This window comes from Myotis brandtii, unplaced genomic scaffold (assembly GCF_000412655.1).
Source record: "Myotis brandtii unplaced genomic scaffold, ASM41265v1 scaffold397, whole genome shotgun sequence".
In the NCBI taxonomy this organism is placed as follows: domain Eukaryota; kingdom Metazoa; phylum Chordata; class Mammalia; order Chiroptera; family Vespertilionidae; genus Myotis; species Myotis brandtii.
The window spans coordinates 3,641,092-3,660,499 of record NW_005365229.1 but is presented as its reverse complement, the minus strand read 5'-3'; the positions used below and the strand labels follow the sequence as shown (position 1 = coordinate 3,660,499).

The 19,408-nt window shown below is 49.0% G+C and overlaps 2 protein-coding genes across 5 annotated transcripts in view; one reads left to right on the top strand and one right to left on the bottom strand.

Moving 5' to 3' along the window:
• Positions 1 to 9,158, top strand: part of UBN1 (ubinuclein 1) — a 38,442-nt gene extending 29,284 nt beyond the window's left edge. For 2 of the 4 annotated variants that reach the window (XM_014545102.1, XM_014545101.1), the window contains exons 13-19: positions 631 to 681; positions 778 to 820; positions 2,223 to 3,440; positions 4,459 to 4,702; positions 4,984 to 5,073; positions 6,668 to 6,687; positions 7,021 to 9,158. In XM_014545102.1, the coding sequence (XP_014400588.1) occupies positions 631 to 681; positions 778 to 820; positions 2,223 to 3,440; positions 4,459 to 4,702; positions 4,984 to 5,073; positions 6,668 to 6,687; positions 7,021 to 7,098 (1,744 nt within the window). In that variant the 3' untranslated portion in view covers positions 7,099 to 9,158. The remainder of the gene's footprint in view (positions 1 to 630; positions 682 to 777; positions 821 to 2,222; positions 3,441 to 4,458; positions 4,703 to 4,983; positions 5,074 to 6,667; positions 6,688 to 7,020) is intronic. The other 2 variants (XM_005872929.2, XM_014545103.1) reach the window with 2 other exon arrangements.
• Positions 9,159 to 9,334: 176 nt separating this feature from the next.
• Positions 9,335 to 19,408, bottom strand: part of PPL (periplakin) — a 24,398-nt gene continuing 14,324 nt past the window's right edge. The window contains exons 15-22 of the mRNA XM_005873004.2: positions 19,128 to 19,306; positions 18,905 to 19,043; positions 17,975 to 18,168; positions 16,135 to 16,285; positions 15,294 to 15,377; positions 14,501 to 14,617; positions 13,899 to 13,991; positions 9,335 to 12,859 (exon numbers count right to left, since the gene is read on the bottom strand). Of these exons, the coding sequence (XP_005873066.1) occupies positions 10,196 to 12,859; positions 13,899 to 13,991; positions 14,501 to 14,617; positions 15,294 to 15,377; positions 16,135 to 16,285; positions 17,975 to 18,168; positions 18,905 to 19,043; positions 19,128 to 19,306 (3,621 nt within the window). The 3' untranslated portion in view covers positions 9,335 to 10,195. The remainder of the gene's footprint in view (positions 12,860 to 13,898; positions 13,992 to 14,500; positions 14,618 to 15,293; positions 15,378 to 16,134; positions 16,286 to 17,974; positions 18,169 to 18,904; positions 19,044 to 19,127; positions 19,307 to 19,408) is intronic.

Here is a 19,408-nt window from a genome sequence, read left to right as displayed (position 1 = left end):
GAACCTTTTCTTGTTTCAGTATCCCATCTGTAAATGGGATTGCTCTTCTCTCCTTACAGATTGGACTTTTGAAGGTATGAAGGGAAGGGCATAAAGATCATTTTGTTGAGTTTCTCTGGAAAGAGACATACTGTGGGTCAATCCACACTTTACTCTTAGAAGATGAGAATGGGCATCAAGGAAAGCACTCCTGCCTTTAGGGGAAACATCATTAAGAGAGGTTTGGATGTAGAACCATAGCTTTTTTTTATTAATATGATTTTATTATTTTAGAGAGGGAGAGAGAAAGAAACATCAATGAGAGAGAAACATTAACATTGATCGGCTGCCTCCTGCAAGCCACCCAATTGGAGATTGAACTCGCAACCCGGGCATGTGCTCTGACCAGGAATCAAACTGAGCCACATTGGCCGGATGAGCCATAGCTTTTTTTGGTAAATCCTAGACTCTTGCCTTTCAGGTGGCCAGCACATCTACTTCTGATCTTCTCACCAGCAATGAAGTCACTAGTGCTCTGACATTTAATTAATAATAGGTACTGAGTACTAAGGATGGTAGGGAGCTCTAGAAACAAGGTCTCTGTTTTCAGGGGGCTTATGTAAACTCCACCCTGTTATCTGTTTGTTTCAGGACTCTGTTTAAGGAGAGCAGACGAGGCCATGGGCACCTGACATCAATCCTGTGAGTGTCTCAGTGTTTTCATTTCTCAAGACAACTGCCATTTTTATCTCTGGTGGATCTCCTCTAAACCTTTTCTGTGTTCATTCTTTTGTTCAGGGCCAAGAAGAAAGTAATGGCTCCTTCCAAAATCAAGGTGAAGGTGAGTCTGCCTGCTCAGGTCATGTACCATCTGTTCTCTCTCTCCAGCTATGCTCATGAAACCTTTTGAATGACGATGGCAGCTCATTGAGCTTTGCTGCTCTGGGGGACAGCTCTTCAGGATGGTATTCTTGAGGTTGTACCAAGAGGCAGGCCAGGTCCACCAGAGGAGCCTTGGATTGTTGGCAGGGCAGAGATCCGAGCTGGGGCACTTATACCCTCCATCCTCAGTTTTAGGAAGCAGTACCCACCTGGCCAGTTCCCAAGGTTGTTGTGGAATTAAATGAGGTCTTCCTGACAGCTGTCTGAGGCATGAAAAGCCCCTGCATATGTGAGAGTATTATATTGTGATAAAGATATTTTTATGGAAGAGCACACTCCTAGCCAAGTGTAGGTTAGCCTAGAGCTACACGGAAAGGAAAGGTGGTTTGTTGAGTTTAAGTAGCAGAAATGAAAGGAAGTACAGTGATTAGAGAATAGAGACTGAAAATGAGCTTAGATATTGCAGAAACCTCTCAATGTAGTAGAAATTGCTATGTTACTAAAATTTTATAAATTCCAGACGCTTTATAGTGCCCTTAACCATACCAGAACAGTGTGGGAGAATAAGCTATTTACTTTGTTTATATCTAAGTATCTGTTGAGCTCCTGCAATGTCTCAGGCACACTGCATTTAGCACTTAGGATGTAGGAGTGATGAGATAGCTCCCATTGTTACCCCATGAAAGGACTTTTCTTTTGAACCCCCTGAGGGGACAGGTGCTTGGAAAAATCAAGGAGGAAAAGAAAACTAATTTAAGGCAGTTTTCATGCCATGCATCCTTTTCTGATTACAGTTAGGAACGTTCTGAGATAGTGTGTGTGAGCCAGTAGGGAGAGTGTCTTTGCTCAAGTCTTGTATTTTTTCAAAATCAGAGAAAAGAAGCATTTCCCTGTGGGTTCATGTGTACTTAGCAACAGAACATGCTTGGGTAAGCCCAGGCCCAGCCAGATGGACGTGTTCAAGTCCACAGAGGCTTGTCACCTGCGCTTGTCCCCCTTATTTGTGATTACATAGGAAGGCCTGATTCTTGGGACCTTGTGGTATTCTCACACATGCATTCTTTTTTTTAAATATATTTTATTGATTTTTTACAGAGAGGAAGGGAGAGTGATAGAGAGTTAGAAACATTGATGAGAGAGAAACATCAATCAGTTGCCTCCTGCACACCCCCCACTGGGGATGTGCCCGCAACCAAGGCACATGCCCCCAACCAGAATCGAACCTGGGACCCTTCAGTTCGCAGACCAACGCTCTATCCACTGAGCCAAACCAGTTAGGGCTTACACATGCATTCTTACAACAGGACCAGTGTTGGCGTCTTTGGGCATTTCTTAACATCAGCATTTCTACTTTCCTTTAGGAATCATCTGTTAAGCCTGATAAAAAGGTTTCCGTCTCATCAGGCCAGATTGGCGGGCCCTTGGCTTTGCCTTCAGAACACCCGGGAGGAGGCCTGAACTCTGGAGCTGCAAACAGGGAGCTTTCGTCCCAGGCATTGGGCAACCAAACAAATCCTGTTCCTGTCAGCCTGGAGAACTCGTTGGATGGAGACTTGATCCATAATTCAGCCTCCTCATTGGAGGCTGTGTCCAAGGAACTGGCTGCGCTGAACAGCAGAGCTAGTGGGAGCTCCGAGTTCACATTGCCTGCACCCTCGAAAGTGCCTGCAGAGAAAGTTGCAGGTGTTTTATGTACGGAAGAAAAAAGGAACTTTACGAAGGCTAGCCCTTCTGCCCCACCACCCTCCAGCTCTCTGCAGTCACCCCTCAATTTTCTGGCTGAACAGGCTCTGGCACTGGGGCAGTCCTCTCAGGAGAAAAAACCAGAGAGTTCTGGCTATAAAGAGCTGTCCTGTCAGGTTTCCCTGAGCAAGGGCCTGCCAGAAGGGCACCAGTCCAAAGCAAAACACCATGGTTTGCCACGGACGTCTCATGCACCCCAGACAGCAGCTCCCGTGCCTGGCCCCCAAGTAAAAGTCTTTCATGCAGGCACTCAACAACAAAAGAGTTTCACCCCCCCGGCTCCATTTGTCAGTAAGCTCCAGGGCCCAAAGCCTTCTTCCCCACAGTGTCATCGTTCCCTCATCCAGCTTGTGAAGACGGCAGCCAAAGGCCAGAGCTTCCATTCCTCCACACCAGCCTCTTCAGGAGGCACGCCAGCCTCCAGCAGTAGTTCTCATAAGACCCCAGCCTTGTCCTCCGCTGCCCTGAGCCATCCAGCAAAACAGCACTCAGCCAGCTCCTCAGGGCCATCTTACAAGAATAGCCCCTTTGCCGGCTCTATCTCCAAACACGGGATTTCTTCTGGCAGCTCTTCTGTAGGAACACCAGTCCAGAGCTCCACTTCTGGCAATCTGCTCCCTGGTGCACAACCTGCCTCCACAGGACAGCCTGCCAGCCGACCTGTCCCAGGCTCTGCAGTGAAAAAACCGCCTGTTTCCCAGAAGCTGACCCTAGTGGCCCCTCCTGGGGGTCCAAGTGGAGATTCTAGTGGTGGGACCCAGGGAGTGGCCAAGTTACTGACCTCCTCCCTGAAGCCCAGTGCAGTTAGCAGCGTGACATCGTCTACCTCCTTGCCAGTGAGTATCCTGGTACAGCAGCCTCCCTTATGGGTCTTGTGGACAAGGCCACCTGCCTTGCCCTGGTCAGACAACTGAAATTGGAGGTTGGGTTGGAACAGTAAACCCAGAAATAATAAGGACTGGCTTCCTGTTTTCCCGTCTTATCTTTTCTGTTGGCATGAATCCCAAGAAAGCCTGAAACTTCTTAGGAGGATGAGTGGAGAGAAAGGACTGGTCAGCACTGTGTTTGCAGGGAGGCTATGAATCTAGAAGGTGTGGAATGAGTCACAAAACTTTCCTTTCATGGCTTCCTATCTGTCCCATCTCTCCAAACGAGTTAGTGAAATTAATACTATCTATCAGATCGTTAGTTATGTAGAGATGTTCATACAGTAGGAAGATGAGTACTTCTAAAAGTGATTCTCCCAATTGGGTTTTGAAGGACTCTGCAGGTCAAAGGTGATCTGACAGAGTGCAATGGCTGGTGAGGCCTGCCTGTAGGAATTACAGAAGTTGGGTGCAGGTTGGGGAAATGGGAGAGAGTATTTTATTTTCTCCACTATGTAAAACGACTATTTGGTTGCAAAGAAAAAACTACAGAAAGGTATGTTCAGTGAGGTCTCACTGGCTTCTGCCCTATGTCTATCACCCAACAAGGTAACATTGTCCCTTAGTTTCCAGGGTTTTCCCGTTTCTTTTAAAAGATTATTACATACAAATGTGTGTGTGTGGCTTATGTATATAAAAATACATATATCTGTTCATACCTACATTTGTGGATGTCTATATATAATATTCTTCCCTTTCTTTCTTGCACAAAGGAGGCATATTTAACATCCTGCTTTTTAAAGTGAACACTGTGTCCTAGGAGGCATGTTAGGCCAGTTTAGAGACTGTTCTCGCTCTTTGGGGCTGCAGACTAGGGTTCCTGCATAAGGAGCAGTCGATGTCCCTACCCTGTGTGTTGACAGGTTTGGTTTGTGAGCAGGCCATGGACAGGCTGGAGCTCTGATCCTTTTGTGTGTTTCATCTCCAGAAAGGAACGAGTGGGGCTGTGCTATTGACCAGCTCATCGCCCTTAAATCTGCTATCCTCATCCTACAAGACAGGCGGCCCAAAGCTGCCCGGGGCTGTGAACTCAAACTCCCTGGGGATCATCTCTCCGTTTCCTCTCCGTGTGCTCTCCTTTAGCGCCGACTCCTCTGCGAAAGCAGGGGTCTCCAAGGATGCCATCGTCACGGGCCCTGCCCCTGGGACGTTTCACCATGGCCTCAGCCACAGTAAGTACTTCTCCCTTTCCTCTCCTCATTTGGAGGCACAAAAGGTGCCCCGGGACTACTACTGTGATCAGTGAGTTCTGTTGTCGTGTACGGGGTTCTCGTGTGTGTCTGATGTATGGCTGTGGGCAACATTTTCAGGGACTGTGCTGAACCCTTCCTCAGGGTCTTACACCAGGACTGGCCAGTAGGTTGTCTGGGGCTCTGAATCACCAAGGATGCTTTTCTGTTCTTGTCTTCAATGTGCGTGTCTTGTTCTTTTCTTCCCTCCTGTTTTCTCTCAGGTCTCCTGGCTGGCTTGCACTCCAGCCCACCCCACGCAGCACCTCTCCCACACGCTGCCGTGTCTACCCACGTCCCGCAGAGTCTCCCAGGTAATTAATTGCCAGGTGGTCAGAGTGCCATGTGCACTGTGTGTCATTCCCCTCTCCACTCAGTAGATGCCGTCTGCTGCCAAAGATTTCAGTATCTTCACCGTATTATCACTGTGCTGTCTTGATTTGTCTTTTGAGGCTCTTGTTCTGTGGGTACTTGGAATGGGACAGGTTTCTTCCATTTTGTGATTTCCCCTGGTCCTCTGCCACTGGGTCAGCCTTACCCCATGTGATCACAGAGGAAGTCAGGGTGACCTGTATGCGAGGCAGAGGAATCCCCAACCCTTGGCTAGTTGGGGCACTACAGGCCTTTAAATTCAAGGTGCTACACCTTCCAGGTAGTACCAGCTAACAGAAGGCTCTGTAAATTTAAGTGAAAGGGGAAGTCCAAGTAATAGCAAGAGGTCACAGTGGCAAGGCTTCAGGAGGGATCTTTACCTTTGATGTCAGCATGTATTCAAGAGAGGAGCAGCTGTCAGTTCAGTTCAGATGTAAAGGCAGAGAGTTGGGAGCACAACAGGAATTGGGACAGCGTTCCCTCTTTCCTTCTCCCAATTTTCTTCTCCAGAGAGCAGTGACTTTCAGAAAGGGGCACTGTACAAGCTCTAGGTTTATAGCTGTGAGAAGCTGGCACCTTTGTCATCAGCAATTGGCCTTACCCTGTGCTAGGACCTGATTCTTAGATGCAGCTAATGGAATGCTGTTGTAGAGCCTCAGGGATCTTGGTTTTGGCCTACTACCCTTACTACTCTCTGGAAACGACCAGGGGCCTCATTGGTCAGGGAGAGCCATGCTTCAGGAAGCTGGCAGACTGATACCCGCCTGGATCCGCCCTGGCAGACTGATACCCTGTGGCAGTAAGATGGGATTCATCCAGCTGGGCATGCCTGACACCTGCTATACTGAGAGCACTGGCCTCGACATGGCCCAAGTCTGTCCCAGATTTTGCAGTGGGTCCCTGGCCCCTGTGTCCTTAAACTGATGCATTTGTAGTGAATGCCAGCAGCCATCTGGTACAGGAATGGATTGTAAATCTCCAAGATGGAATTGTTGCTTCTCAAATAAAAACCTAGGGCTAAGCTTGTATCAGCAGCTACTCCGTTTTCCCCTGGAGAAGCAGTAAAATGTAGTGTAGACTTGCTCCACAAACTGGTGGCTGCTGCTGTAGCTGAGATGATAATATAGGGGTTGCAGAGCTACCTGGGTGAGAGCTTGTGGTTTTTCAAAGAGAGATTGCACTGCTTCTGCTGCTTTTAGGAATGTCACCCTTTTAAACAGAGACAATAATGAAGAGCCTTTGGAAATGTGACTGTTGGTCTGTGGTATTTTCAGCAAAAAAAGGGAAAAGTGCTTTCTTGTACCATTTCTTCCCTATTTTTCCTCTGGGTATTAAAAGGCTATCAGAAAAGCATCTCTGCTAAAACAGGCTGAGTAGGCTTTTCTTCTCTCCTTTAGACCTTCTTCAGGCTGTAGGATTCCATTGAGTGGTTGTAAATGAGAAGCTGTCTGGACATTTTAATTGTGTAACTTATTTCTGATTTGCTTTTTTTCCTATGTGGACTCAATGCTAGTGCCTTTGAACTTGTCTTTATAGAACCTGAGGATCTGTTGATGGTGAGAATGTTGATTGCTCCTTGACTTCAGTGTGACTATCAAACCCCATCATGGAACCCATGTGCCATTGCATAGTTGTAGCCAAGAACAGAAGTGGCCCACATTGCATAGTAGAGTTGCTGTGAACACAGCACTCCATGAGCAGCTGCCTTCACGCTGCAGGCTGCTATAAGTAACAACACACTGAAATCACCTCTGTCAAGTGTTTGTGGCTCGTTTGAACCTCAGCATACTCAACATACAGAAGTGACCTCCTTGAGGTTTGGTTACTGCTGCCTTAAGAAAATCAGAGATCCTGAAAGATTTATATTGTTTTTGCTTATTCTTTTCCAGATGCTTCTCAGCTTCATGGGAAAGGGGCTGGTGTTCCACGGAAATTGTGACCTCTTCAGAGGAAATGCTGGAAGCTGAACTAATAGGTCTCTGAAAAATTGGATAATCAATACGCTCTTTCTGCCGATCGGTTTTCTTCTGGAGAAGGCGTGAGTGCTAAGTGGAACGTCTCTTGGCACTTGTGACGTGCCTTCACTTGGGAGCAGCCTCGTGCTTCTCCAGAGGTACTGACTGGCCTGGTGATCCGGGCCTCATGGCTTTGTCGCGGACAATCGTTGGAGGGGCAGCTCTAGGCTGGGAAGTGTACTGGGTCATGTACGGAGCTCTGGTGGCAGGACTGAGCGTTGGCACACCTGTGTTGTAAGTCTGCCCAACCCCCTGGCATTTGGTCAGAGTAACTCATGGCACCCCACTGGCGGGGGCTCCTTTTGGCCACACTAGGGTCCCTGGATGGTCATGGTGTCTATCCCATCCTCAGGCTGTGTGCTCAATGGACAGAAACCCAGGCTAATGCCATAGCTGGGAGACTTACCTTGTCTCGTTGAAAAATACTCAGAACAGCTAGTGTGTGCTCATCACGGGGGCCAGTTTATCCTCTAAACATGACAATGAAGCTCTTTTAAAGAAAGATCTTTGTAGATTCAACAATTGTGATAGGATTTTTAAAGACACTTATTTTTGGCTCAGTTTTCATCATTACCATCAATGCATTAGATAGAGTGGGACTGTTCTTCACATGTCATATTTTCACACGTCATATGGAAGACATAATCCCAGTGCCTTTATGGTGGAGCAGAATTAGACACACATCCATTAGGCCCTCTGTGTGGCTCTCAGATGAAGACCTTTTAAAAAGATGTCTGTACTTAAGACGTAGCCAGTTTATTTGAGGCTTTTTATCATTGCACATCATAATCTCTGCTGTCCTGACTTAAAGGTCATCTGGGTCCTCAAATCCCAGGTCCCAATTCAGCCAGGGCCTCTGTTTTGTTTTTCCAGAGTTCATACAGGTGGACTGCAGAGCCCCAAAGGCCTTTGAGGGCAAGGATATGAAAGGTTCCAAGTTACAGATAGACATTCCAGCTTATTTAGAAATCATTCTCAGGCAGAGCTGCAGGTGTGGGCCTTTGTGAAGTGTCTGCTGTATAGACAGGCCTTGAAGTCCTAGGGCTCTCCAGGCAGCGGGGCTATGCCTGACTTAAGGGTGACGCACCACTGAGCTTGGAGAGTGCATTAGAGACAGACTTAAGACGATTAACCCGGAGCTCCCAAGTCATTACGCTGTTCCCATTTAACCATTGGCTGCTTCACGAGGAGTTTTAGGGCACTTGCCTGTCCTGTGAAGTCTCTGCCACAGGCATGTCTCAACTGACTGCTCCAGCTAAGTGATTTCAAATATTTAGAGAGTATATAGCCTCCTCAGAATATAGACCTATGTGGAGACACAGGCAGCTCTTTTGGTTCCTGGCACCCAGGGTCCAGTGCTCAGTAACTCATGCTTTATGCTGAGGTTTGTCTAGTGTCCGAGGAGCAAGGCCTCTGCTCTGACTTTTTACATAGGAACCAACACGTTTCACATGGGCCTACATGGATTTCTTATCCCTTTATTATATATATATTTTGCAACTTGGATTTCCAGTTTGTTTACAGAATAGTCTTAGGAAGTAGCAAAAGAGCCAAAGAAGAGATTTGTATTGCTGAGCTCAGAGCCGTGCAGAGACTGCCCATGAGCTCCTTTTCTGCCCAAGACATCCGGTTCCCCTGCAGTGCCCCCTCTTCCCCCCATACCATTGAGTGTGCAGCTGGAGCAGAATACCCTCATTTATAGGAATCTAGTGATGCCTCTTGCCTCAGGGAAACGTTTCTTTGATGGGGAGATTTCTTTTTCTTGTTTATGCTTTATTTGTGGTAATGAAAGAGTGAATGACTTAAACAGCCATGGCAAGGCAGATCTACAGGCAGAGCGGGCTCCAGGCCTGGGGGCTGCGGTGCTGCAGGGCTTTCCTTGGTGCGGCCGTTTCTTAAGTGTGAAAGGGGCTGTGGCTTTGGTGCAGCCACTAGGTTGGTATTAGGGGGTGGTGTGGAAATTGTTAATCTTGTATAAAGCAACTTAATAAATTGTTTCAAGGTTTCCAATACATTGTTTCTCATTCTTTTTGCCATATTTGCTAATAATTCTTTCTCCCATAGGAACTGGTAAGTGATTGGGACTGGTAAATGGATATCCATATGGGATATCCTGGCTGAAAACCAAGAGGGAGTAGGGGCAATAAATCACACACACACAGGAGGAAAAAACACACTTAGCATAAAATTAGAGTCAAGCCACCAGGTGTTTATTTTTTGCGCTATAAGGTGGAGTTCCCTATTTCTTTCCGTTTTCTTATGTAATATAGGAGATACAGAGAACCTGAAATTAATTTGGTGAAAAATCAACTGTGTAGTATACCTAAGTACCAATTAGAGAATAAACAAGACTTGTAAGGCCCTGAAGCTAAGGCTAACAGCAACACAGTCCACAACGAAAACACTTTAATTTCAGAACCAGAAAAGTCTCGAATGGAGTGTTCTCCTGGGACAGTCAGGCTGACAGAGGGGCCTGTGCTGGTTTCTTTGCGCCTTTTCTGGCACAGATCCCAGATCTGTCTCACCATTAGAAGTCTGAGGGAAAGTTGGCTCTCAGCCAGACTCCTGGAGGGGTGTGAGTGCAGGTCGGCAGCCCCAAGGGGCCCAGTCCTTTGATGAATGGAAGGGTGTGTATAAGGGAGGCCTTTCTGCCCTAGAGTTTCCCCATCTGGTGTGCGAAGGCCATTGCTGCATGGAGGGGCTGGTCTGCCTCAGTGGTCTTGTGCTTTAGTAGTGTTCGGATTGCTTCCAGGTTTCCCACAAGGAGTCTGTTGATGGACGTGTGTAGGACAAGGGAGAGAAAAGAAGGGCTTTGTGATTTTGAATCATTGGAGGATGAAGCAGGTCTCTCACCTGGGTTAAATGATGGTGCAGCCAGTGACCATTCTGCTTGTACGTGAGCTATACTCTGAGTAGCTTGGCCGAGAAGGCATGGGTGGCATGCTCCGCTCCGCATGGATTAGGAGCCTGCACAGGGCCAGGGAGAAGAAGGTATGGGGTAGGAGAGAGCCAGCGTCAGCTTCCAGGGGACTGAGGGGCAGGGCTGTGCCTACTTCTGCCCAGACACCAGGACGGCCAGCTCCTGGATGGACATATCCTTGTTGACATATCGGTCGTACTGAGCAGCGGTCAGCCTCCCGTTCTGTAGGGCCTCTTCAATGGAGAACTTCTTGCCAGACTTCCTGTCGTGGATCACGGAGGACTCCCCGTTGGGACCCTTGACTGATATTTCCTCCCAGTCGCACTCCTGACTTCTGAGTTTCACAAACATGTTCCAGTCGATGAGGCCAGCCCGATGGGCTTCCTCCGGGGACAGCTCCCGGCCTGTGTCAGGGTCGATGACCACAATGGAGCGCCGCAGATGGTTTTCTCTCTGCTCCCTCTTGACGGCCACAGAGCCCAGGCGCTTCTGCAGCTCATCGATCTCATGATCTTTGTCTTTGGAGAGCCTTTTGAGGTCATCCAGCTCTCTCTCCAGGGACCATAGTCTGGAGTCGAGGTTTGTCCCAGAGTCCACTGTGGTCATGTTTCTCAGGTCCCGTGTTTCCGTTGCCGCCATTTCAATTTCCGTTTGGAGCCTCCGGGTCTCCAGCTCCAGGTTTTGCCGCTCCAGCTGTAGTTTGTGGTTTTCTTCCCTGAGAAAGTCCAGCTCCTTGGACGACTTGGAGTTGTGGAACTCCAGTTCTGACAGCTTGGCTTCCAGCCGGCCCACCTCGGCATCCAGTTCCCTCTTGCTCCGGCTCTCCTCCTCCAGGCTGCTCTTGAGCTTCTGAATTTCCTGTTCAGTGTCACCTTTCTCCACCTGGACGCTTTCGGAGAAGACCACTTTTTCCTTGACCTCCATCTTCTCCAGGTTGATGAGCTTCTTCTTTAGGGTCTCCAGTTCACTCTCCAGGACCTGCCGCCGGTGCCTTTCCTCCTCCAGCTGGAGCTTGAGCAGGGAGTGCTCCCGGGCCTGCTGGGGGTCCTGCTGTAGCACCACTTTCTGCTTGTGGGTCACCTTCTCTTGGGCTTCCCCCTCCTCCTTTTCCAGGTCGGCCAGCCGTTGCTTCAGGCGTTGCACCTCCAGCTCGGCCTCCCTGCGCGCCTGCCGTTCACGCTCCAGCTCCTCCAGCTGCCGCTCCAGCTCGGCCCGTCTGCGCTGTAGCCGCCGCAGCTCCCCGCGCAGGTGGTCGATCTGCCGGAGCTCCACATCAATGCTCTGGGTGAAGGCATCCACCTCAGCTCGCAAGCCCGGCTCCTCCTCGTACCTGACTACCTCCTGTTGGACCACCTTTTCCTTCACCTGGGAAAGCTCCTCCTCCTTCTGTTTGATTTTCTCCTCTTGGGAAGCCCTCTCCCTTTCCAGGTCCACTTGCTTTTTCTGTTCCTCTGATAGTCTGGCCCTCAAAGACTCTACTTCCTCTTTGGTTTGGGGGTCTTCCTGAAACTGAAGGATCTCCTGGACTACCTCCTTGGTCTGTACCTGGGGTTTAGTGTCTTTCAGAGCCTGGATCTCTTGCTTCAGCTGGTAGATCTCTAAATCACACCTTTCGATGAGTCTGGTCTTGTCCACGATCTCCTCCCGGAGCCTCTGGAGCTCTTTCTCCATCTCAGGGTCAGTCTTATACTTAATGACTTCCTTCGTCACCTCTCTGACTTCCACCTGCGGGCCCCGCCTCCGCAGTGCCTCCAGCTCACCCTGGTAGCTCTTCAGCTGTTCCTCGGCACCCCGGTACTTGCGCTCCTGCTCCACAAGCTCCAGGCGGAGGTTGGCCACTTCACTCTCTGCCTTGGGGTCTGGCCGGACGATCTCCCGCACTTTCTCCTGCACCACCACCTTGGCATTTTCCTCTTCCAAGGCCCAAATCTTTCGGAGCAGCTCACTCTTCTCCCTCTGGTGGGCACGAGCCTTGGCAGACTCGTCCTCATACTGGCGTTTCAGGTCGCCAACCTCCCTCTCAACTGCCATGTCCTTTTCCACCTTGAGCACCTCCTTGACGGTGACCTTCCCCTCAGCCATGGCCCTCTCCTTCTCCAGTCTCTTTAGCTTGTCCTGCAGAAAGCTCAGCTCCTCCTCCTGCTTCTCCCTGTGCTTGCCCTCCTGCTGCTGGTCCTCCTGCAGCTGCCGGTATTCTGCCTCCAGCTGGGGGTCATTCTGCAGTTTCACCACCTCCTTCTCAGTGACCTTCTCCCTCGCCCGGCTCTTCTCCTCAGCCAGGGCCGCGATGCGCTGCTGCAGGAGGACCGCCTCTGCTTCCCGGGTGCCCTTCTGCCGCCTTAGCTCCTCCAGCTCCTCCCTCAGCCTCAGGACCTCGTCGGCCTGGGCTCTGTCTGGCTCGATGCGCAGGACCTCCTTGACTATGTACTCCTGCCCGCCGTTCCTGGTCTCCTGCTCCAGGGCGCGTAGCCGCAGCTGCAGCGCCTCCAACTCCTCCTGAAGCAGCTGGTTCTTGTGCTGCTCCTCCGTCAGCGTCCGCTGCATCTGCTGGAAGCTCTCCTCAAGTGCAGGGTCCGGAACCTTCTTCAGCACCTCCTTCCTCACCACTGCTTCCTGAGGGTTCCGATTCTGCAGAATCTGGATTTCCTCCTGGGCACTCTTGACTTCCTTCTCCAGCTGCTGCCTCCGCTCAGTTTCCTCGTCCAGCTCCTTCCGAATCTTCCACGACTCCTCTGTTCTGGAGCCCGGCTGGCTCCCTTGCTGACTCTCATGGGTCACTCCTACCTCTGGCTGCTGGGAGGGAGAAGACAGTGCATGGTTATGTAAACAGTTCAGACTGGGGGTTCTGTGATCTCCAAGGGACTCCAAGTGCTGGGTTCACAGGAGTTCTAGGGTTACTTTTAAACAGCTGGTTTAGGTTTTCTTAAAATTCATCTGGTAAAATATTTTAAAACCATAGAGTGTGAAAGGAAATCAGTCTTCCACCTCTGGTCCTGTCCTATTGCTAGAAGGGTATCTGTCATCTTATGACAAGTACAGGCAGTCCTCGGGTTACGTCGGACTCGACATACGTCGTTTCGTGGTTACATCACCATCTCCCATTTATTTATAAAAAAAAAAAGTTCCATCATTTCGACATATGTACATATGTGCTTTATGTTTTTTATTTATTTAACACAAGTAAAGGTCAGGAATTGTTATCTTTCTTTTAATTTTTTTTTTACTGTTTCACTTCATTACTGCTGTGTATGTGCTCCATGTGAGTGACGTAGGTGCTTATGTAGGTGGGTTCTGACTTACGGAGAAAATCGTGTTACGTCGCACCGTAGGAACGGATCTCCCACGTAACCCGAGGACCTACTGTATATTTTTAGTGTGTGCCAAATGTTTATTTTTCTGCACAAATGGTAAGTCACCTGTTGTGCACCCTTGTTGCACTTAATCTAGATAGAGGAAATTTCACAGCAGCACAGAGAGCTCTACTTCACTGTTTAACAGCGGCATGTGGACAGACCATAATTTAATTACCCATTGCTGATGAGTATTGAGTTGCTTCCAGTTTCTTGTTATTTCAATGCTATCATAAACATTCTGGACTTTTAACATGTTACCTCTACTAGGTACTCAGCAAACGTCTGTTGGAGGAAATATATGTTACACTCATGTCAATAGGGGTTCTGGCTTGGGCCAGTATTTGCACTGGTGCTGCCCAGCCGTGTTTGCAAGGGACACTCCCCCTAGTTTACAGGCTGTTTCTTTGAGGCTGAACGAGTCTTGTTTCTCACCTGCTGGAACAGTTTTGAGTAGAATGTGTTACACTAAGATTCATTACCTGTCTCAGTAGATTCAGAGCAAACTCCAGGTTCTGCAGCCTCTGTCTGTTGATGGCGTTAACTTCGGTGAACTTGGCAGTAAGGGTCGCTTCCTATAGGGGAGCATTCAGCAAATAGGAGTCAATAGACTGAGGGGGAAAGAGCTAGGACGGGTTTTGAAAAGTCTGGCATTTGGGGATAGAGGGTAGCTTCTTGTCCCTTCCTACTTAGAGTTCTACTACAGTCGTCTGGTGGAGAGAAAACTGGGTTTAGAGTCAGAAGTCTAATTCCCAGTGGCCTTGAGCAGATCTCTGTTTGAGCGTTAATATTCTTGTGTATAGAGGAAATAATAACGGCCTCCTGTATATGTATTGGGCAGGGGGAGCAGAGTGGGAACCTCTCTAATCCATGGCTCTGACCCAGATACCTCCAGCAGGCTGTCTTTCTAGGTATATCAATGTCGCTGTCCCAGAAAAAGTTCATTATCTTCTCTTACAAAACCTGTTTGCACCCAGGAAAGCTCTCAGCCCAGTTTCCATGTTGTGCCTGCATCTCTGAGGCCTGCATGCCATGCTCCCTGGAAGGCTGCACAACTCTGAGAACGCCTACCCACAGAGCTCACCTCTTCCCTCACTTTGGCAGCAGGGGACTGGAGCCTGGCTCTTTTGCTCACGTGGCCGCTTCTTCCATTCTCCAAGTCAAGAAGGGACCTTAGTTTCTCTGCTTCTAATTCATAGTCCTGGGGGAGAGACATGGCAGAGGGCAGACAAGGTCAGTTGCGGCTACAATATTCTTACAGCCCTGCCAGCTGACTGCAGAGGTCTTCCACTCAGCTGCACTCTGTACTGTCTGCCAGGAGTTTTTGAGAACCTTCAATACATCAACAATACATAGCTATGTCCCTCAACAACATGTGAAACAAGGAAAAGTATGCCCACAGTTCGCCTCCCCAAAGGGCTCCCTTCAGGCCTTCCCTTCACGCTAGAGATGATGCTGTGCTTCTCCATTTGTCTCATGTTGCCCCCTCCTATCCTCTGGTTTGTCAGTTGAACGACTTTATAATCCATCAAGTGGATGGATGATAAGTTACCTAGCCATTCCTTTGCTATTGGACATTTAGGTTATTTCTAGTTTGTCTATTTTGCTATTATATATAATGCTGTTACAGTGATTTCATTTATCCTATATTGGTGTTATTCTGTATTTTTCCAGTTAGGATAAATTCCCCCCAGTTTACTGCTTCATACAGTAGAAAACCCTTCTCTGGTATTTGATGCCTAATATATTATTTTCCCAAAGGGCTGTGCCAGTTTGCATGGCTGCCAGCAGGGCCTGAGGATGACCCTGCCAGGCCCAGTGCTCCTCTTCCCAGAGGCCCTGATGTTTTACACTCTGGGTGGGACTTCGCTTCTCACCTTGACAGCTTGCTGGTACTGCTGGGAATGAGCGCAGACTTTCTGAACTTCCTGTTCCCTTCTTGCTATTTCATCCAGCAGGTTCTGTAAAACAACAGAGACTTTCAAAACAAAACAAAAAAAGAACAACCTTGATAAATTAGCTAGATTCCTTAAATCTGAAATTCTTCTTCTGTTGTACAGAGTACAATGAATGGCTTTCTTGTATGCATGTGTTGGTTATAAAGTCAATTCTAAGGCCCGGTGAAGAAGGGCCAAGATTATCTTTGCCAGGAAAAGAATGTTTACTGTGTGCTTCAAAATGTCAGGCACTGTTCTAATATGTAACTTAGATGACCTCATTTAATCTTCCAACAATCCTGTGAGGTAAGTACCATCATTACCCAGCTTATAAGTGAGGAAACCGAGGCACAGTGAGGTTCAGTGGCTTGCCTGAGGGGCACAGCTAATAGTGAACTGGCATTTGGGTTCTCATGTTCCTCCTCCCTCACCCTATTGTCATTGCTGCCTTCTGAGGACCCAGGACTCTGAACTTTGAAAATGGGATTTTTCCCCATGCGGGGGCCTCTTGTATTTTTGTAGCCATTCACTCACTCAGCCAGCCTGCACTGAGTGTCCACTCTGGGCCAGGACCCATGCTGGGTACTGAGGAGGGGGAAGTGAGCAAGACTGTCCTTGTTCTCAGAGTTAAGTGCTGGGAGCCAGGCAGGGCCAAGGTCCCGTGAAATCACAGCTCTGCCAGAGCAAACGGCAGCCACTCCTGGCTCTCCACAAAGGGGAATGACTGACCTCTGACCCCACCTTGTGACTATGCCTGTGAAAGCAGAAGCAGTTGTCTTACTTTCTGATTCTTCAGCTTGGTCTCCATCTGGTTAAGGCTGTCTGTCTCCTGGGGCTCATAGCTTGGGATGTTGGACAAGAACTGGAGCATGTGGTCGCAGCAACTGCGGTAGTCATCATAGGCAGCCTTGGCACTCCGCAGGCTCTGGGCCCTGCAGGAGCAAAGCTGGTCAGGCCTCTGGCACAGCGAGAAGATGTCTCACTAAAACCTTACCCTGTCCCTGCCCAGCCGCTGTAGCTCAGTGGTTGAGCTTATGTGGCCCATGCACCAAGAGGTTATGGTTCGATTCCTGGTCAGGGCACATGCCCGAGTTGTGGGCTCGACCCCTGGTGAGGGTTGTACAGGAGGCAGCTGATCAATGTTTCTCTCTCATTGATGTTTCTATCTCACTTTCCCTTCCTCTTTAAAAAAAAAAAAAAGTTTCTCCTGTCCCTTTTAAAGGAGTAATCTGTATTCTTTGTGTGTGTTTTCATTTTTTAAAATGTGTGTATTTAGGGGGGTGGGGGATGAATGTAATTTAACTGGAATACAAATGTAATTTAATGTTCACTAGAAAGGGAATAGTTAAGCAAATTATGGAATGTTAAGTTGGAGTCCTCCCTGGCCTCTGTGAAGAACAGGTAGGTAGGTCCACATGTACTGACATGCAGAGATACTGTGTGCTATAGGACCTCAATAAAAACATACCAAAATGTGTGGGACACAGCAAAAACTGCTGAGAGGGAAAAGTATGGGATTAAATGTTTGTATTAGAAAAGAATGCTCTCAAATCAACAATCTAAGCTTCCACCTTAAGAAATAAAAAGAGCAAATTAAATTAAGCAGCAATAAGGAAATAATAAAAAGCAGATATCAATGCAACCGGAAATAAGAAAACAGGAAAAATCATTGAAACCATAGCTAGTTCTTTAAAATGGTCAATAAATTGATAAAAGAGAATGTACATATACAATGAAAGAAGATTTAACATCAGGAATGAGGGGATATAGACTCAGAACCTGCAGGCAGTGATAAGAGAATATCATGAAAAATTTTATGCCAATAAGTTTACCAACTTGATGAAATGGATAAATTCCTTGAAAGACACAAACTACTCAAGAGTGAGATGAGCCCTGGCCAGTGTGGTTCATTTGGTTGAACATCGTCCTGTGTACTGAAAGGTCACCGGTTTGCTTCCCAGTCAGGGCACATACCCAGGTTTCAGGTTCAATCCCCATTCAGGGTACCTGCAGGAGGCAGCTGATTGATGTTTCTCTTTCTCTCTCTCCCTCTCCTTACCAAATATGTAAAGAGGTTGAATTTGTAGTTGAAATCCTTCTCACAAAAAATGCAGGCCCAGACAGCCTCACTGGAGAATTCCACCAAGCATTTAAGGAAGTAATATCAGTTTTATACAAACTCTTCCAGAAAACAGAAGAGGAGAAGGGACTACTTAACTGACTCATGAGGCTTATAAAATATATGACAGGAAAAACAGCAAGATACAGCGTACATGATATGTTGTCATTCATGTGTTAACCCCTTACCCCAGCTTGTACAGAACACCTTTTTGGAAGGGTTCATAAGAAACTGGTAGCAGTGTTTACCTTGGGAAAGTGGGGCTGGTCATTAACCAGTTAACTGCCACGCATCCAACACGGAAACCATCCTTATGTCTATAGACGCTTATGGCATACAAAGGGTCATAATTACTTTGAGTGTTTTACTTTGTATATATATTACTTTTTCAAAAAGCAGAAATTATTTAGAAAACAGCCTTTGGTAGTGACGGTTGAGCATCTTGGCCTCAAGGCAGACTAGCTCAGCCAGGCCACCCGGGCCCCTCACCTGAGCTCCTCACCTGAGCTCAGCCTGCTGGCGGAGGTTGTCGAAGCGCTGGCCCAGCTTGTGCACCTCGGCCTCCTGGCGCTCCAGGTCAGGGCAGTGTTCCTGGAAGCGGCTGGCCAGGGAGCTGGAGCACTGCTTGGCAGCCTGCAGGTTCTGCTCCACCTCACTGAGGAGGGACTTCTGGGCCTGCAGCTCGGAGGCCATGGCCTGTGGGGTGGAGAGGCAGCCAGTGGGTGGGCGCTGTGATTAGAGCTTGCAGGGGCCAAGGCAGCACTGCCCAGGTGCTTGGGGACACCTGCTGTGTGTGTGTGTGTGTGTGTTTTGGGGGGGGGGGGTGTTAATGCCTGGGTGTGGGAAGGGACTGGACCTTGCCTCTGAGTTTCTCCTCACATCTGGTGGCCATTTCTACAAAGTTACATCTTGTTACAATGAACAAAACCTGGAAAAACTAAAAACCCCATGGTTGGCAGCATGTGCCCTGTGATGCTGCGCCCAGGACTAGAATGGCCTGCTGCTCTCCAGCCTCCAGGCCCATTTCCTCGGCTCTGAGGTGAGGGTCTTAGCACACAGCCAGGATTTTGTGAATTGATGTGTGAATAAGGGCCTCCCTTGGGCTCACAGACTTGGATATCCATAGTGGTCAGGCAGGTAAATGCTGGGGGTTTGGTGGCAGCTGCTGCATAGATACTGGAAATCTTCGGGGGAGGGGAGCATGCACATCTCTGATTTAAAAATACAAGTACCCAGTTTCCACAAGCCATGAGCAGCTGGGATTTGTGCCATGTGCCTCCATTTACAACTTCCAGTTGGCGTTGTGGGCATACAAACCTGCAGAGACTTCCTGCCCTGGGCATCAGGGTCTTGGGCCTCTCATCTGTCCAGAGCTGATGGGTGCCAGCGCCTGGACAGAAAGGTTCCCACGGCCCAGGGTCCCCACACTCACCGCCAGCTCCTGCCTCTTGCTGTCCAGGGCGCGGCCACTCTCGGGCACTGTGTCGTCCTGGGTCAGCTGGTTCTCATATGTGGCCAGCACCTCCCAGCCCTGCTGCAGGCTCTTCTCCAGGCGGTTGGCAACAGCAACCCTGAGGACACAGGTCAGGAGTGAGGGGGTGCCTGCCTGGCCCCCTGACCCCAGCTGACCTCCCTGCTGCCCGCCTGACACCCACTTCTCCTGGGCCAAGTCCAGCAGCTGCACCAGGCGCTCGTATCTGCGATTAGTGTCCTCCACCCGGGTCCTCAGCAAGGGTGCGCTGCCACTGCCCGGAAGGGCCTGCACGAAGGCCTCGCACTCGGCTGTGCTGTGAGCTTTCTCAGGCTCGATCTGCAGCAGCTCGTTGGTGATGTTCTGTGGGGACCAAAGGCCTCCTGTTGGTCACAGTTGGGCATCCTCCTCCCCCAGTGGCCTGCCAGCCTCAGGGAGCAGGGGAAGCTGCCCGGGGGGTGGGGG